This window comes from Vulpes vulpes, chromosome 9 (genome assembly GCF_048418805.1).
Source record: "Vulpes vulpes isolate BD-2025 chromosome 9, VulVul3, whole genome shotgun sequence".
Classification (NCBI taxonomy): Eukaryota; Metazoa; Chordata; class Mammalia; order Carnivora; family Canidae; genus Vulpes; species Vulpes vulpes.
In genome coordinates, this window is record NC_132788.1 from 34,322,122 (window position 1) to 34,341,511 (window position 19,390).

At 36.5% G+C, this 19,390-nt stretch overlaps 1 protein-coding gene across 2 annotated transcripts in view; it reads right to left on the reverse strand.

Moving 5' to 3' along the window:
* PSPC1 (paraspeckle component 1) overlaps nucleotides 1–19,390 on the reverse strand; it is a 107,454-nt gene that overhangs the window by 65,434 nt on the left and 22,630 nt on the right. For both annotated transcript variants that reach the window (XM_025996623.2, XM_072719776.1), the window contains exons 3-5: nucleotides 16,944–17,039; nucleotides 12,156–12,352; nucleotides 5,004–5,088 (exon numbers count right to left, since the gene is read on the reverse strand). In XM_025996623.2, the coding sequence (XP_025852408.1) occupies nucleotides 5,004–5,088; nucleotides 12,156–12,352; nucleotides 16,944–17,039 (378 nt within the window). The remainder of the gene's footprint in view (nucleotides 1–5,003; nucleotides 5,089–12,155; nucleotides 12,353–16,943; nucleotides 17,040–19,390) is intronic.

Here is a 19,390-nt window from a genome sequence, read left to right on the forward strand (position 1 = left end):
AATGGAAAAAAAAAAAAAAAAAACAACCTAGAAATGATTAAACTTAGGAAGGTATGTCAAAAACCGAAAACAGGCCAAAAGGTAGGCCTCTTACACCAGTTAGCAAAGTTGTAAATGCAAAGGAAAAGTTCATCAAGAAAATCAGTAAAATGGTACTTTCAGTAAACATATGAATGATAATACAAAACAGCCTTGTTGCTGAAATGCAGGACTTTTAAGTAGTCTGCATAGAAGACCAAACCAGACACAACATTCCCTTAAGCCAAGACCTAATGCTATTCAATTCTATTGAAAAGGGAAGAAAGAGGAAAAGCAGCTTGAAGCTGGCAGAGATCCAGCTTTATCAAGTTACCCAAAAGACCTAGCTTAGCTAATTAATGAAGATGGCTACACCAAACAATAGATTTTCATTGTAGATTAAACCACCTTAGACATTCAAAGCCACAGAGAACTCAATGCTTGGAATCAAAGGACAGACTGACCACCTTGTTAGGGGCTAATCCAACTGGTGACCGAAGATGAAGCCAATGCTCACTGACCATTCTGAAAATCCTAGGGCCCTTAAGAATTATGCTCAAACCACTCAGCCTGTGCACTATACATTGGACAACAATGCCTGGATGCCGGCACATCTACTGACAACGTGGGTTTACTGAATTAATGTTAAACCCACTGCTGAGATCTACTGCTCAGAGAAAAAAAGATTCCTTTTCAAACTACTGCTGCTCACTGACAATGCACCTCGTCACCCAAGAGGTCTAATGGCCAGACACAAGATTAATGTTGTTTTCATGCCTGCTGACACAACATCCATTCTGCAGCCCACAGATCAAAGCAATTTCAACTTTCCAGTCTTACTATTTATATTTAATACATACATTTCATAAGGCTATTAGCTGCCTTAGACAGTGATTCCTCTGATGGATCTGGACAAGATAAAATGAAAAACTTCTAGAAAGCATTCACCATTCTAGATGTCATTAAAAACATTTGTGCTTCATGGGAAAAGCCTAACTATCAACAGAACAGGAGTCTGGAAGAAGCTGATTCCAATCCAACCCTCATGGATGCCTTTCAGTTGAGGGGCTCAAGACATCAGTGGACGAAATAACCGCAGATGTGGTGGAAACAGCAAGTGAACTACAATCAGAAGTGAGGCTTGAAGATGGGACTGCATTGCTGCAATCTCATGATAAAACTAACGGATGAGGAGCTGCTTCTATGGATCTGCAAAGGAAGTGGTTTCTTGAGATGCAATCCACCCCTGGTGAAGATGCTGTGGAAATTGTTGAAATGCCAACAAAGAACTTAGCAGATTACATAAATATAGTTGATAACACACATCAATAGGGTTTGAGAGGACTGACTCCCAACTGTGAAAGAAGTTCTACTGTGGATGAAATGGTATCAAACCGCACCACATGCTATAGAAAAATCCTTCAGGAAAAGACTCTTCATGGGGCAAACTTCAGTATCATCTTATTTTAAGAAACTGCCATAACCACCTCAACTTGATCAGTATTTAATTAAGACATGCACATTTTTTTTTATGATAGTCACAGAGAGAGAGAGAGAGAGAGACAGAGACAGAGACAGAGACAGAGACACAGACGGAGGGAGAAGCAGGCTCCATGCACCGGGAGCCTGATGTGGGATTCGATCCCGGGTCTCCAGGATCGCGCCCTGGGCCAAAGGCAGGCGCCAAACGGCTGCGCCACCCAGGGATCCCGACATGCACATTTTTTAAACGTAATGCTATTTTATACTTAACTAAGTAGAATGAAGTAACTAACCTCATTAATTAGCTTATACTTAACTAAACTATAGCTTATTATAAACTCTAAGTGTAAATATATAAATATGTAAATATATCTTATAGGTGCAAATATAACATATATACTGGGAAAACAAAAAATTCATTTGACACACTTTATTGTGATATTCACTTTACAGCACTGGTCTGGATCTGAATCTGCAAGCATCTCCAAGGTTTGTCTATGAAAGAGTGCTTGAGAGGATTCCTATTTTGAAAGAAGTTCTAGTGAGTAAAACGCTATCAAACAGCATCACACAGGTAAATACGGAGAAAGTCTGTATTTGTGAAGAGAATCAAAAAATGCCACAGCCTTCCCAAACTTCAGCAACCACCACCCTGATCAGTCAGCAGCCATCAACATCAGGGAAAGAACTTCTACCAGCAAAAAAGATTTCAACTCCCTGAAAGCTCAAATGATGGTTAGCACTTTTTATCAATGAAAGTGTTTCTTCGGGGATCCCTGGGTGACTCAGCGGTTGAGCACCTGCCTTCAGCCCAGGGCATGATCCCGGAGTCCCGGTACAGAGTCTTGCATCAGGCTCCTACACGGAGCCTGCTTCTCCCTCTGCCTGTGTCTCTGCTCCCCCCCATGTCTCTCATGGATAAATAAAATCTTAAAAACAAAAAAAAAACAAAACAAAAAAAAACAAAACAAAAAAAAGTGTTTCTTCATTAAGGTGAACTTATTTATTTTTTAGACATAATGCTATTACACACTTGTTATACTATAGTATAGTATAAACATAACTTCTATATGCACTGGGAAACCAAAAAATTCATTGATGTACCCTATTGCCATATATGCTTTATTCTAGTGGTCTGGTTCCAAACCTGCAGTATATCAGAGGTACATCTGTTCTTATTCCCTGGCACAACACTCCAGGCTCATTTTGGACTTTTTAGTTCAATAAATAACCACTTCTCCACAAAGCCTCAGTGCCTTTTAGTAGAGAATGGTGTTTGAAACAGGAATATGGGTCCTCTGTGTGTGCTGTTATTGAAGCATCACTTCACTGCTTATAGGCCAACAGGGGTTATGAAATCTATGTATGCATGTGAATCCACACATATATACACATCTTTATTTCTCTAAATTAAATACCACCGAGTTCTATTGATATCCCTGATCCCAATTCAAATGTCACTGAATTCATTTTAGTCTTAAGTTTTCTTTTTCTTCTTTCTCCAACAATGAGAAAACATTTCATTATCTACATTTACTAATTAGTTCAACTCAAAAAAGTATACAGATTTTTTTCATTTAAGATGTGAACAAAGTGAGAAAAAAGTATATATAAAAATTAGCTTCAGAACTGCTAACTCAAATCCCTGAAACACATTAACTAACTAGATTACAAAATTTATATATTGTTTTTCTTGTCATTTGCCTATAGTGTCCAGTCAAGACAGTGTTTTCCAAAGTTACTTAGGTTCCTGATTTTCTTCCTCATCCCCTTCTAGGGTGATAATGTTATTCACCTTCAATGCAATTATGTTCATTTGTTTGTTTTTTAAAGACTTTAAGTAATCTCTACCCCCAATCTGGGGCTCGAACTAACAAGCCCAAGACTGAGTTGCATGCTCTACTGACTGAGCTAAGCCAGGTGCTCGCATTTGTTTGGGTTTTTTGAAATGCCTTCTTATGGTTTCTCCCATATTGTTTGGTTAGATCTTTTATTTTTTCGGCAAATGAAAGGAAGGGTACTATTTCTAAAATTAGTCAAGTATAAGGGAAAGATGGGAGTCAGTTTTATGTTTGAGGGAGAAGATTTCCTTTTTTGTAGAAGTATGATAAACCTTAACATACTTACATAAAAAGGAAAGAAACCACAAGGAAGAAATTGGGAAAAGGTCTCCATATGATCATATGGGAAGTTTTAAACAAGAGTGGTTCTCAAACTTTATGATGCATACGAATCTCCTAGAGCACTAAGTACAGGTGTCTGGGCTCCACCCTACTGTTTCTGATTCACCAGTTTAGGGAAGTGGAGGTTTGTAATTAGAATGCTGATGCTGTCTGTCCAAATATCTTAATTTGAGAATAAGTAAGAGTAAAATCAGAGGAGCTCCAAGACAGAAACATATATACATTGATATAATCAGGTACAAAATTAGAAAAACTACATTAAAATATATTGAATAGAGGATCCCTGGGTGGCTCAGCGGTTTAGCACCTGCCTTTGGCCCAGGGCACGATCCTGAAGTCCCGGGATCGATGGAGCCTGCTTCTCCTTCCTCCTGTGTCTCCGCCTCTCTATCATAAATAAATAAATCTTTAAATATATATATATATATATATATATATATATATATATAGAATACTACCTATTATTTCCAGACCATAAAGACACTTGACATTTATTCAAGGCTTTTAGTCTTTTTAATTTCCCACTTTAAAAAACAAAACTTTGGGGCACCTCGGTGGCACAGTTGAGCATCTAACTCTTGGCTTCAGTTCAGATCATGACCTCAGGGTCCTGAGATTCAGACCCATGGCAGGCTCCACATTCAGTGGGCAGTCTGCTTTAAATTCCTTCTCTCCCTCTCCCACTGGCCCTCCACCTCAAGCTTGCTCCTTTCTCTCTCTCTCTAAAATAAATAAAAGCTGTTAATTTTTGTTTACACATCTTAGATCAACCACTCCCCCAAATTTCTTTATTTAACCTAGAAGATTTTTTTTTTTAACCTAGAAGATTTTAAGTCGACCATCACAGTCATCTATTTTATACTGAATTTTAAATCTCCATATCTCAATTTATCATGTATTCTACTTCCACAAAACTTTTTTAAGTGAATTATCAGACGCACAAAGATGTATAAAAGCATTCACAATAGTGTTATACACATGGAAAAACTGAAACTAAGAATAGTTCATATATGTCCAGCACCAGAAAAATGATCCAGTAAATCACAGTGCATTCTTACAACCAATTATATGCAATACCTAAGCCCCTATATAAGTTCACAGTGAATGCAAAGTGTCCATAACCAGATAAAAAAAATCATAAGAATAGCAAAGATTTATGCTAATTTGTAAAGCAATTCCCAAAGTCAAATAGACAATTTTGTTATTTTTTCTGTATTTTCCAACTTGTACAACTTATTTACAATAGGCAGTAGGGAATTTTATTAATATCACAATGAAAACTACATATATTCACATATATATTACCATGATGTCCTTTACCTCAACTGTATCTGCTTCCGTTTTTGTAACTCTTGGTTTCTGAGTTCTTCCAAGCGTCTGAGTTCTTCTTGACGCCTCATGAGATCTATAAAAATAGATTACACATTAATATTTTTGCCTTCCCTTTCTGTATTTTTAAATCAATAACTATATAATTGATTGCTGGCAACATTATTATTAACTTATACTCATGCAATTAACTTCTCTTTTTGTCTATTGTATCATTTTGTAATGAAAGATTATAAGCAGTGTGATTAATCAAATTAGTATCTTTACTGGACCTGTTTCTTCCTATGTATGAAAAGAATAATAAAATTCATCCTTATGTTAAGAAATTAAGATGGTAGTAACTATTTTAACATAAGACCTGGAACATACTAAAAACAGAATGGTAGCTATATTTTCATATACATTCTTTAAAATGAATTACTATGATTTTTTTCAGCCATGAATGTAAAACCCAAAAAGATGCACTGGGAGACAGGAGCAGAGGTCACATAAGAACCCGAACAAACAGTAAAAGTAGTAAGACAGGATACTGTTTAACATCCAAATAATATCCCTCCCGATACAATTAGCATTAAGATTCCTCCCACACAAAGTCAATTTCTTCACCAACCCTTGCCATATCATCCAGAACAGGGGTTCCAGAGTAGTAGAAGATTAACTATCAGGTAATTACTTAAGCTGGAGAAAACTAGTAGACAGCAAAAATATTTAATCTACTCATATTCCTAATAGGAAATGTTTCGATAAGCCAAAATGTAGAGAGTGTACTATGATCATTAATTACCCAAGAAAGTCTATTCAGTATATCCTATAACAATTTTATCATGGTTTTGTAAGGTAATTGCTCTTACCATATATAACAATGTAAAAATATGCATTACATTTTCTTCCACAAAAAAAGGGTAAGAAAAAAAATAAACATTTGTTTTCTATCAACTAGATTTTCTCCTTTTAAACTGTACCATTTGAGAAAACTACTTTAACCTCTCAGAATTTCCACATCTGTAATGGTTTAATAATTAGCTCAAAGACTCCAACAATAAAGTTATCAGATAAGCACATTATCCAATTTAAGTAGGAACACTATCAACTTAAAGCAAAACCAGCATTTACATTTACTAAATTATTTCTTTTAAGTTGCTCATATCCAAAATTCCTGAAATTTCAACATAGCTTACATTTTGTACACTGCCATAGTAATATCCTCCTGGGGGAATGTGTGTGTATACACACACACACACACACACACACACACACATATATATGAAGTTTTTTCATCCTTTGATGCAGGGACAGTAAATCAGTCAAAAACTTTTCTAGGGATCCCTGGGTGGCGCAGCGGTTTGGCGCCTGCCTTTGGCCCAGGGCGCGATCCTGGAAACCCGGGATCGAATCCCACGTCGGGCTCCCGGTGCATGGAGCCTGCTTCTCCCTCTGCCTGTGTCTCTGCCCCTCTCTCTCTCTCTGTGACTATCATAAATAAATAAAAAATTAAAAAAAAAAAAAAAAAACTTTTCTTAAAAAAATCCAAACCATCCATCCATACACATAAAGACATCCGGTGCAGCACTACTTACTAAGAAACCAAAAGAAGTTTGAAAATGCTTTCCTAATTTGTTGACAAAGAACCTAAAATTATATCTGTAATTTCGATATCGATATATCATAACTACATGGGAATATAAGGGAATAAGAGGGAATACAGACAAATTTGGAAGTTTGCATTGGGGATGCAGGAGTGGCTCAGTGTTTAAGCATCTGCCTTTGGCTCAGGGCATGATCCCGGTCCCACGATCAAGTCCCGCCTCAGGCTCCCTGAGGGGAGCCTGCTTCTCTCTGCCTCTGCCTGTGTCTCTCATGAATAATTAAAAATCTTTGAAAAAATAAGTAAAAAGTTTGCTCTGCACTGTGTTTTCTCAATTTAATATTCTTCAAGTCAGGAAAACTGAATGTATATTCTCTAACAGTGTATTTTCCAGAAATAGAAGCACTGAATCTACAGATTGAAAGGGCATATTTAGTCCCAAAGAAAAGCAGAAACACTATACTGGTATAACAAGATGTATCTTAAATACAAGAATGAACAGATGGAAAGATGTAATAAAGTACAGTAAAATGTTAGTAACAGAATATAAGTAGTGAACACCTTAAAATTCCTTCAACATTATTTTCAAAATTTCTCTAAACAAGAGCTGCCTGGGTGGCTCAGTCAGTTAAGCATCTGACTCCTGATCTCAGTTCAAGTCTTGATCTTAGGGTTGTAAGATTAGGCTCTGTGTTGGGCTCCATTGTGGGTGTGGGGCCTACTTAAAAAGAAAAAAAGAAGAAAAAACTTCTCTTAACAAAATATTGGGGAGAAAAAACACATCCTGGGTAAGTTACTGGACTTTGCTTAAGAAGAATCAAGTTCAAGTCATTTCTGAGACAAGAACAATTCAGGCTTACCTCAGACTTCCCCACACAAACATTCAATGCTAGAAGACAATGAAACATGCTATCAAGTACTTGAGGAAAGGAGAAAAGGATCTATGAGTTTCAAGCACCAGTTTAAAATATAGGGATCAAGATAATATTTTAGAAGATGCAACAATTCAAGGAATGTTTTTTCTGTGAACGCTTCCTTAAATCATCATGAGAGGATAAACAATAAATGATGCTACTTAAAATTGGGTTAAAATTTAAGCACATGAAGATCATCATTAAAGAACATTAAGCTGAAATGAAAACATGGTATCAGAGAGATATGTGCACTTCCATGTTCACTCCACCATTATCCACAACAGTGAACATTTGGAAACAACCTAAGTGTTCATCAACAAATGAATGGATAAAGATGTGGTATCTGTGTATGTATGTATCTATACACCACACAATGTGGTATACACAAACATATATACACTCAACTCATATACACAGACACACAATAGATTATTCAGCCACAATAAAATGAAACTCTACATTTCCAAGAACACGGATGGACTCTGAGGCATTAAAGCTCAGTAAAATATGCCAAAGAAAGACAAATACTGCATAACTTAAACGTGAAATCTTAAAAAAAAAAAAAAAAATCACACTAATAGAAACAAAGGAGTAGAAAAGTGTTGTCAGGGGCAGGGAAGTGGAGTAAAAAGAAAAAGGTTGGTAAAGAGAAAAAGCTTTCACCTATAATAAAGCCTGAGGATTTAATGTATAATGTAGTGACTATAGTTGGTGACACTGTATTGTGTAATTAAGAACTAAGAGAGAAAAAAAAAAAAAAAAAAAAAAACTAAGAGAGTAAAGCTTGAATGTTCTAAAACACCAGAGAAAATTAGTTTTTATACTAAAAAAATAATTAAGTTAATGTCATTAATCTAGACAAATCAGATGCAAAATAAAGTTGAGAGGAAAAGAGAACAAAGGAGGAATAAATTATGCCTATTTCCTTGTTTTTTCCTTCAGTAATCAGGATCAAAAGATATTTAAAACCAATTTACTTCCACTACTTGATTTATCAGTACAAAGGCATATATATAAACAATGATGATATAAATGGAAAATTCCAGTGGTGAAAAGAGAAGACAGTAATAACAATATACCTAGCAAAGTTAATTTCATCTACTCAAAGTTTATAACTAAAGGAACAAAGATAATACAAACATAACCATGTAGAAAATTCAGGAATTGTCTCCTACGCTAATGACCAAAAACAAAGGAAGAAGGAAAAAAACAGTATAATGGGATTTGGATCTAGAAAGGATTAAATAAACATTAGTAAAGTACCAAAGTACAATTATTAAAACATATTGGTGTATCAAAAAGAATTAAAATTTACAAAATGTTGCTAAGGTATATACATAAATATTCATTGAAGCATTGCTTTTACTAACAAACTGGGAAGAGAACTAGGTAGGTATCAGTCAACAGAAGAAGAGCTAAAGTAATTATTATATCCATTTAACAAAATATCATGCAACCATTTAAAAAATGAGGCAGTTCTGTAAGTATCTACTGTAGAAAGTAAAATAGCAAGGTAGAAAAAAGATAAATAGGAAATTTCTTGGTTATAAATACACATACATACTTAATGACATATTCGAGTTTACTTTTCATTAAGGGATATACAAAAGAAACTTAAAATACGGGGATCCCGGTGTGGCTCAGTGGTTTGGTGCCTGCCGTTAGCTCAGGGCGTGATCCTGGAGTCCCAGGATCAAGTCCCGCATCCAGCTCCCTGCATGAAGCCTGCTTCTCCCTCTGCCTGTGTCTCTCTGATTCTCTCTCTCTCCGTCTCTCATGAATAAATAAATAAAATCTTTAAAAAAGAAAGAAAGAAACTTAAAATACAGAAGAGACTGTGATTCCTACAAGAAAGCAGAAGGTAGAAGAAGACAGGAGTACACTTTCTCTGTACTATTTGAGTTTTCTATTTCCATAGGTCATCTGAAGAGTCCTGTTTCTGTTTCTGCACAGCCACAGAACAAAGATTACCTAAAGTCCCTCCTGGCATCTGAATAAACCCTTAAAAATGGTGTATGAACTATAAAATTGTAGAACAAAAGAAAGAAAATTGTGAATAAAAAAAATTTTTGAACACTGAAAAAAATTGATCACCTGTAGTCTTTTGCTGAAATAAATACAAGATGTCCTTTAGCACAAGTATACCCAGAAGGAGGATACACTAAGTGATGTGCTTTTCTATTACAAACCGAAATATTGTCAACAAGGGTTATAAATAAACACACAAAAAGCAATGAAAAGATAAAAACTCAGGAGACATAACTTTACAAAATTATTCTGCTTCAAAAGTCAAGTTTTAGGGATGAGACAAATCTTCTAAGAGCTCAGAAGAGCTTTATGAGACCTGAAGAAATATTGCTCTTTGTCATCACTATATCCTCAAATACCTCAGTGTCTTCTACCAACTGACCTTAAAAAATACGTTAAGTAATGACTGTTACAATACTGTCTGTCATCATCAACAAGTATCTTGTAGTACAAATTTAAATATGTAGTACATATTTAATCATGTTATGTCCTAACCATGGCATGACTGTAGACAGTGGCAAAGTGCCCAGAAGGCCATAAGTAGAAAACAATGCATATATTGGACAGAAGTATGAGAGTAATCATGAAGCCTACGAAACGAAATCTTAAAAAATTTCCCAGTCGACTCTGATGTGTTAACAAATTTTAGAACCACAAAACCACCAGACTAGATAAAGATCTCCCTTCCATCTCTAAGCAATGATTCTGTAACCTTATCTTTTTATAAAGCACTTTAAAATTTTCTGCTAGATAAGAGACTTAGTTTATCTTGAAACATATTATGTAATATAAATGAGCTCAATTTTCTTAGAAGAGTGAACTTGCAGAACTGGTAAGTTTAGCGTCCAAATGAAACCAGAAATGTCTGACTAGTTTCTTTAGTTGTTGCACTGGATTTTGTTTAGCTTATTTAGTTTCAGGACAGTTATTTAATGACTTGATCATAAATGTTCAATAAATGTTTACTGAACAGAAAAACCAAATAAACAATCCTGGGCTTTTAGGAATTAAGAATCTATCAAAAGGATTTAAAAATGAACGATGATCATATTTTCACCTTTTAAAGAAATACTGGCTCTCGTATGAAGAACAGATTGGAAGAACCAAGATTAAATGACAGTCCAATAAGAAGACTACCGCAGAAACCTAGGTAAGCATCCCGGTGCCTTGATCTCTGGGGGTAGCAAAGACAATGTAGGTAAATGTTTACTGAAATGTTAAAAAAATAAAATAAAATAAAAAACAGCAAAATAGAGAGTAATCAAATGCTTATTTTAAGAAATACAAACTATTATGGATAGTTGAAAAAATGAGTGGCAGGAATAACCAGAAGAAATTATTTAGAGAATTACAGAACACAAAAGAAGCAAAGAGATAATAAAGGCATAAAAAGAAACACAAGAGGATAAGAGGAAAAGCGAGCTTCTACATATATTTAAGTAGCTTATCATGTTAGGTGTCTGACCAATGAATAGAAGAATAAAGGATCACCCATTAGGACTGCTCTGAAAAGTTCAGTTAGTTCTATCTCAAATGTTTAAAATATTCTTGCCAACTACAAATTCAATCCTCCTGAATCCCCATATCCGTCAGCATACATGAAATCTTTTTCATTCCTGCCAAAGAATATCCATCTGTAATCTTTGGACAGACAGTATAATCTTATACAACCAGCATTTGTCTTAATTATTCTTTCCATCAATCAAAATCTTTTAAGTTTTTAATTCCAGTGCAATATTAGTGTCAGGTATACACCAAAACAAAATCTTGATTATGTGACTTTATCCCAAATCTACATACCAAAAATTACCCACTGTGCTTCTCTTTTTGCCAGCAAATCATCTATTTTTACAAGCAAAATTTAAAAACCCTTTAATAACCTCTAAACTATACAACTTATATAGGTAAACGGTTTTTTCTTTTTAAATGCAGGGCTTGAATTCATAACCCTAAGATCAAGACCCGAGTTGAGATCAAGAGTCAGATGCTTAACCAACTGAGCCACCCAGGGACCCAAAAACTTATTTTAATAAGGGATTCTGAGATTGTTGGTTTATTAAAGGAAGTTCTTAGAAAAGGGAGATTTTTTTTCTAATAAAGTGAGAGTCCCAACTATCTCTAAACTCCTAACTGGCAACTTAAATAGTTAATAGGTAACACTGGGAAATATAAACTTAGCTTTAAGAAAAAAAAAATTAGGGATGGCTGGGTGGCTCAGCGACTGAGCATCTGCCTTTGGCTCAGGGCATGATCCTGGGTCCGGGGATGGAGTCCCACATCGGGCTCCCTGCAAGGAGCCTGCTTCTCCCTCTGCCTATGTCTCTGCTTCTCTCTTGTGTCTCTCATGAATTAAAAACTAAAAAAAATTTTTTTTAAATTAAAAACAGAGGAAAAAAACCATACCGTATCTATTTGAAAGCCCATTTTGGAGACACCTGGGTGGCTCAGTCAGTTAAGTGGCTGACTTTGGCTCATGGTCATGATCCCAGGGTTCTGGGATAGAGCCTTGTGAGAGGTTCTCTGCTCAGTGGGGAGTCTGCCTCTTCCCCCTACTCATGTTCTCTCTCTCTCAAATAAATAAAATAAAATAAAATCTTAAAAAAAATTTTTTTTTACCTTGCCTCATTAGCATTAATTGGTGTTCGTGCCTGGCTGCTTCCATTTCTGCTTCCAGTTTCTCTTTGGCTTCTCTGATGTTTCTATCAACCTGCTCACGCTGCTGCTTTTCCATTTCATCAAGAGCCTTCCATCGGGATGCATATTCAAATTCAAATGTCCCAGGCTGAGCAAAACGTGGCGGCTGTTCTCTTTCCCTAAGTTCACATTTGAAAACACAGAAATATATGTTTAAAAGGCAAAACAATAAATAAGAATTACAAGAATAACCATTTACCAAGCAGTTGCAATGCTCATGGCACTGTGTCAGGCAAGTACTCTACATGTTTACCTCACGGCAATATCGTAATGCATGTTTTAATAGCCCTGAGTTAAGAGACAGCCCAGGATGCCCACCCAACAAGTAAGAACAGAACCAAGACTCCAATGTAAGCAATCTGATTATTACAAGGTGCACTCCCCTAATTATCAACTTCAATGAGGCCTTTCTGATTTTCACTCAATTTTATGTAAGGCAATCTACAACACATGAATCAAATACGCCCTAAATTAACCATCTAGAATCAAATTTTTCTTCTAAAAGGAGTAACTTTTGGGCAGCCTGGGTGGCTCAGGGGTTTAGCACCGCCTTTGGCCCAGGGTGTGGTCTTGAAGACCTGGGATCAAGTCCCAGGTCGGACTCCCTACAGGGAGCCTGCTTCTCCCTCTGCCTGTGTCTCTGCCTCCCTCTATGAGTGTCTCTCATGAATAAATAAATAAAAATAAAAATAAATAATAAAAATAAAAGTAGTAACTTTCAGGGATAGTACTAAAAGCAGATAGCACATTGAGTATTACGTGCTAAGCAAATTGGCTATGCCAAAAAACAAAGACCTCACTTAAAAATATATCTATTAATTGCTGTAACTCAAGTACCTAGCACAATATCTAGCAAACTATATACATTTAACATTTATTTCTTGAATGATCAGCAAACAACCAAAAGATTTTTTTAAAAAATAATGACCTATGGATGTACTTGAAATTCAAAGAATTTTTTCAATTATTCTTGCCTATCACAACTTCTATTTAAAAATACCGGTAAATGGGGATCCCTGGGTGGCTCAGCGGTTTAGTGCCTGCCTTCGGCCCAGGGCATGATCCTAGAGTCCCAGGATCAAGTCCAGCATCGAACTCCCTGCATGGAGCCTGCTTCTCCGTCTGCCTATGTCTCTGCCTCTCTATCTCACATGAATAAATAAATAAAATCTTAAAAATAAAATAAAATACTGGTAAAAATAGAATCCCTATCCCACCAATGTAAGTATAGATGCCTTGCAATCCTAAATTTTAACTTTTATTTTAGGGTGGAGAGGGAAAGATGGGTAGGTGAGACAAATGTGGGAGAGCCAGGGAGAGGTTGTCACAAAAGAAAAGATGTAGTAACAAGAAAGAGCTTCAAAGATATTCAGAGGTATATAAGGAAAATCAAAGTTAATCATGATCTGGAATTCTATACCTAAAAAATAGATTTGGACTTTTTCTTTTTAAAATATTGACTGAAAAAAAAAAAAAAAAAAAAAAACATTGACTGGAGGGGGTTCCCTGGGTGGCTCAGCAGTTTGGCACCTGCCTTCAGCCCAGGGTGTGATCCTGGAGTCTCGGGATCAAGTCCCATGTTGGGCTCCCTGCATGGAGCCTGCTTCTCCCTCTGCCTGTGTCTCTGCCTCCCTGTGTCTCTCATGAATAAATAAATAAATAATTAAAAAAAAAAAAAAAACATTGACTAGAAAAGGGAAAGGAATGAGGGGAATCAACCACCTACTAATTTTTCTGGAAGAATATTTCTTAGTAATTCCTCAATCAGACTTGGGACTATAATCATAAATATTTTTAAAATCTTCCTTTTTCTCAAAGGGAAACACTAAAAACAATATGGATTTAAGGAGTTAGAATAAATTTGAATCATGGCTCTTATGCTTTGTGAACATTCTCTTCTGAACATAACCCTTTAGTAGCAAAACTAGAAATATAACCAGATCTAATAAGGTTTTCTGGGTAATTAAATCAGTATATAAACAAACACTCTTATATGCATATAAATTCCACTTTCTTTAACACCCTTAAAACTCTATTCTCTAATTCTTAAATCCAAAAGTATGCTGTAGTTCAAATGTGTAATGGTAAACTATAACCACAAAAAATGTCAAGTGACTAGGAAGTCATAGTAAGTCTTTGAAAAATAGCATTGTATGAGAAATTAAAATGGTTCTGAATTACAACTGATGATATCACCAACCCTCTTCCTTTAATATTTTTCATCGTCTATATACTAGAGTATTCCGGGACTCACTCCTTTGACATAGTTCTCTATCACATGTGGTAACTGTAGCCCAGAGAACTCATCTAAATTCCAGATGTGAATCCAACTACTTACTTGACCTCTTCACTTGGATGTTGAAAACTGTCTCAAACGTAACATGCCCAAACAAAGTTCCTGAACTTCCTCCCCCAAAACTGCTCCTCCTACAGGATTCTCCAGACTGATCATTAGCAATTTCCAAATTTCCAGTTACTCTGGCCTACCACCATGTAATCATGCTTTCAACTCTCTCCCATATCCATCAACAAAATCCAAAGTCTATTTTCAAACTATATCCTGAATCTGACCACTTCTCATCATCAACACTGCAATATCCACTTCAACAGGCTCCAAACTTACTATCTTCTCCAATTCTACTCTTGGTTCTTTATAAATCTATTCTTAAAACAGCCAAAAAAAGCTATTGTTAAATTTAGGATTAAATCACTACTCTGGGGCAGCCTGGGTGGGCTCAGCGGTTTAATGCTGCCTTCAGCCCAGGGCGTGATCCTGGAAACCCGAGATCGAGTCCCGCATCGGGCTCCCTACATGGAGCCTGTGTCTCTAACCTCTCTGTCTCTCTCATGAATAAATAAATAAAATCTTTAAAAAATAAAAATAAATAAATCACTACTCTGCTCCTTCCTTTCTCATAAAATACAAAAACCAAGATATCAGCTTAATAACCAGCAAGGCACAACAATCTGCTCTCCTCCCAACATCCCTTATCTACTTCATCCCTACTGTTTCCTCTCCTTACTCACCATGCTCCAGCTAAACTGGCCTCTCTACTGTTCCTAGAACTTGCCAGAGTCTTCTCTCAAGGCCTTTATAGTTACTGTTTCCTCTGCTGAGATCACTATTTTCTCTACTCCATCCTAATTCTGATCCTATACAGCTAGCTTCCTCCCCACTCCTTCAAGCTATAATTAAATCTCACCTTCTCAGTAGGGCTTCTCCAACCACCTGTACAAAGAACCACACTTCTCTGTTCCAAAGCATTCACTTTCCTGTATCTTTCTGCTATATTTATTTTACTAATTTTATTGGTTTTTTTTTTAAAGATTTATTTATTTATGATAGACACAGAGAGAGAGAGAGAGGCGCAGAGACACAGGCAGAGGGAGAAGCAGGCTCCATGCCAAGGAGCCCGACGTGGGACTCAATCCCGGGACTCCAGGATCGCGCCCTGAGCCAAAGGCAGGCGCTAAACCGCTGAGCCACCCAGGGATTCCCTTAATTTTATTGTTTAACCTCCTTACCACCCCTACATAGCACGAATTTCTGGCCTATTTTGTTCACTAATTCATCTCCTACACCAGGCATAGAACAAGCACTCATATTTCTCATTTAAATTAACTACACAGAAAAAACATTCAACTGAACTAAAATCAAAGAATGCTAATTAAAATAACATGCATAAAATACCATTTTGGACATCGCCATCTTTTTGTCACGATAAACAAAAATACCTTTATACATACACCAAGGAGTTTAAATTTTATAATATTTCTGGAAAACAATTTGTCAGTATTAATCAATTTTATATATGCATACATTTTGATCTAAGCCTTTACACCTTTTATTAGTTGGTTTTTTTAAATAATAATTTTCACAATTTAGTAGATGTTTTAATTTTTGGTTTCTTATTTCTTGTGTACTTCCACCACCAGAAATATAAGCACCAGGAAGGCAAAAACAGTTCCAAGTTTCAATGAGAGCACCTGGAACACTGCCTAACACAAAAGCACTCCAGTATCTGTTGAATTCATGCATGTAAATATATTAGTTTTATTTATTATAATGAACAAGTACCTGATTAAAAACAACACAATATATTCATGCAGCCAATTCACATAAAAACATTTCCAGTATAGTGAGCAAAAAGCAACTGGTAAAAGAATAATATACATTTTGAAAATAGACTATTTTTCAGGGCACCTGGATGGCTTGGCAAGTTAAGCGTCTGCCTTTGCCCAAGGTCATGCCATGATCCTAGGGTCCTGGGATTGAGCCCCACTCTGGGCTCCCTGCTCATCAGGGAGTCTACTTCTCCTCCACTCGCTCCCCCTGGTTCATGCTCTCTCTTGCTCACTCTCTTTCAAATAAATAAATAAAATCTTTTTTTTAAAAAAGGCTACTTTTCTTTTCTACCACTAAGAAGAGTACTTCCTGTCCTTACCCTAAATAACTAGGATCTCCCCTGCTTTACCCCTGCCAAGTCTCCTTTTAACTTACAGTACACCTAAAACATACTAAAATATTTTCATGATATCTAGATTATACTGTTTCTAACATAATTACTGATAGTCTCCATCCACCTACCTCCCACTGCCCAAGTTAATGTTCTACCCATATACAAAATAATAGCATTTGATGTAGACCAACCAGGATAATATGTATCCTTGATAGCACATATCTAAAATATCTTTATTAATAAATCTTACTTATGATATTGCTGAGTTTTCTGCATTAGCTTCTCTGGCAAGCCATCTTCATCATCAAACTGCTCCATAGGCTCCACAATGACTGGACGAGGTGTCCTGGGTTGATAAAAGCGTAAGAGTTAATACAGTATCTGCAGCTAACATCACACTAGAAATTCTTTATAATAATTCCAAGATATATATGTGGGAAATTTCTCTCTTGAAAAAAATGTCTTAGAAGTTACTATATATATACTCTTAAAATCAGTCAACACCAGATACAAATGAACATCAATGTCAATCAAAGATGCTTTTTAGAGCATCTTCCATTCAAGATGGCAGAGGAGCAAATCAACAGCTCTGAATCTGCATAACCACTCTAGTTAACTTTTACGAATTATGAAGGAAAAGAATTAGTACCTACTTCACGTTTTATATATGTGGAATCATCATCCCGATATCCCACCACCTCAAATTCCCACCTCCCACATTTCCTGTGCCTAAACAGTCTTGTTAAGAAAAGCCTTTCTAAAACCTAATATGGTATCTGAAACACATCAGCCACGTAGCCAAGCAAAAGGAGAGGAACTAGAAGACACAAACATGTTCAAAGTGGAGGTTGAGCAGGGGAAATTAAGAGTGGGTGATGAAAGATTATGACTTGCAAATCCTCCTTCTTTACTACTTTCCTAAGTAAAACAAAAGGATGGGAAAGCTGAGGAAGACAAAATAGGGAAATGAAATAAATATCAGATAATATGATGATACTAAAATTTCCTATTATTCACTAACTTTGCTTATAGGGCTTTTATAGCCAAGCACATGATTTTAAAGCTACACCACCAAAAGTAGTCGTGTGTGTTTTTTTAACCATACATTTTCTTGTAGCTTAGACTGGACTCGTTTCCAAAATGATGCAATAGTATTTTTACCGTTTTTCCAAATAAGCAAATATCATGACTGGTGTGTTTTCAGTGATGAATGCACTGGATTCACTTTTGTGAAAGTGCATTTTGTGCCCTGTCCAAGGAATGGATCAGGGATGATCAGCTGGATGAGAAAGAAGCACCCTAAGAATTTACAGATCTTGGGATGCCTGGGTGGCTCAGCGGCTGAGCGGCTGCCTTTGGCTCAGGGCATGATCCTGGGGTCTCTGGATCAAGTCCCACATCGGGCTCCCTGAATGGAGCCTGCTTCTCCCTCTGCCTGTGTCTCTGCCTCTCTCTCTGTGTCTCTCATGAATGAATAAATAAAATCTAAAAATAAAAATAAAAAATAAAAGAATTTACAGATTTTGTCAAACTGTTTGTGATAAACATCATCATAGTCATAGCTATGAATGTTGTCATTGCTATCATAGCAGTCACCTTCATGTCATCTGTAATAATACTCCTGAAAGGCCTGGCTGCCTAATCTAGTGGAGAAGAGGCTTTGGTTCTTTCTTCTCCTGCATGCCAACTGTCACACTCAGAAGATAGCACATTCATTTGGCAAGATCAAACTAGCATCTGTACATGAAGATTCATTATCCAGCTTTCTTATGACCAGTGCCTTCTACCAGAGCACCTCCTATCATATTTGTGTTAACTATGTTTACTTTTTCGAATTATGTAAGCCTAACCAAAAATAAAAGATCTGTGCCTAAGTTAAAAATTTTTTTCCTTGTTATCAGTCTCTCACCATTCAAATCATAGTAAATCTACTGCAGCAGGGATCCCTGGGTGGCGCAGCGGTTTGGCGCCTGCCTTCGGCCCAGGGCGTGATCCTGGAGACCCGGGATCGAGTCCCACGTCAGGCTCCCGGTGCATGGAGCCTGCTTCTCCCTCTGACTGTGTCTCTGCCCCCTCCCTCCCTCTCTCTCTCTCTCTGTGTGACTATCATAAATAAATAAAAATTAAAAAAAAAAATCTACTGCAGCAATAACGCAAGAGCTAAGAAGTGAAGGGACTTTCTGGATTCTAAAAGCTTCCCTGTACAAATATATGAAGATGGAGTCTAAAAGCTTCCCTGTACAAATAAATGAAGATCTTGAGATCAACAGAAACTTTAAATCTTAAACTATTATTAAATATGATTACTAGGGCATCTGGGTGGCTCAGTTGGTTAAGCACCTGACTCCTGATTTCAGCTAAGGTCAGGATCTCAGGGTCACGGAATCAAGGACCATGATGGGCTCCACATTCAGCATGGAGTCTGCTGTTCCTCTCTACTCCTCCCCCCCTACTCGTCCAACCTCTCTTGCTCTCATAAATAACTTTTTAAAAAAAGAGAAAGAAAATCATGAAAAATGATTATTAAAAATTATTCCTAAAAGGCACCTGGCTGGCTCAGTGAGTGGAGAAGGCGACTTTTGATCTCAGGGTTGTGATTTTGAGCCCCTTCTAGGTACAAAGATTACTTAAAAATAAAATCTTTATTTAAAAAAAAAAATTATTCTTGGGCACCGGGGTGGCTCAGTGGTTGAGCTT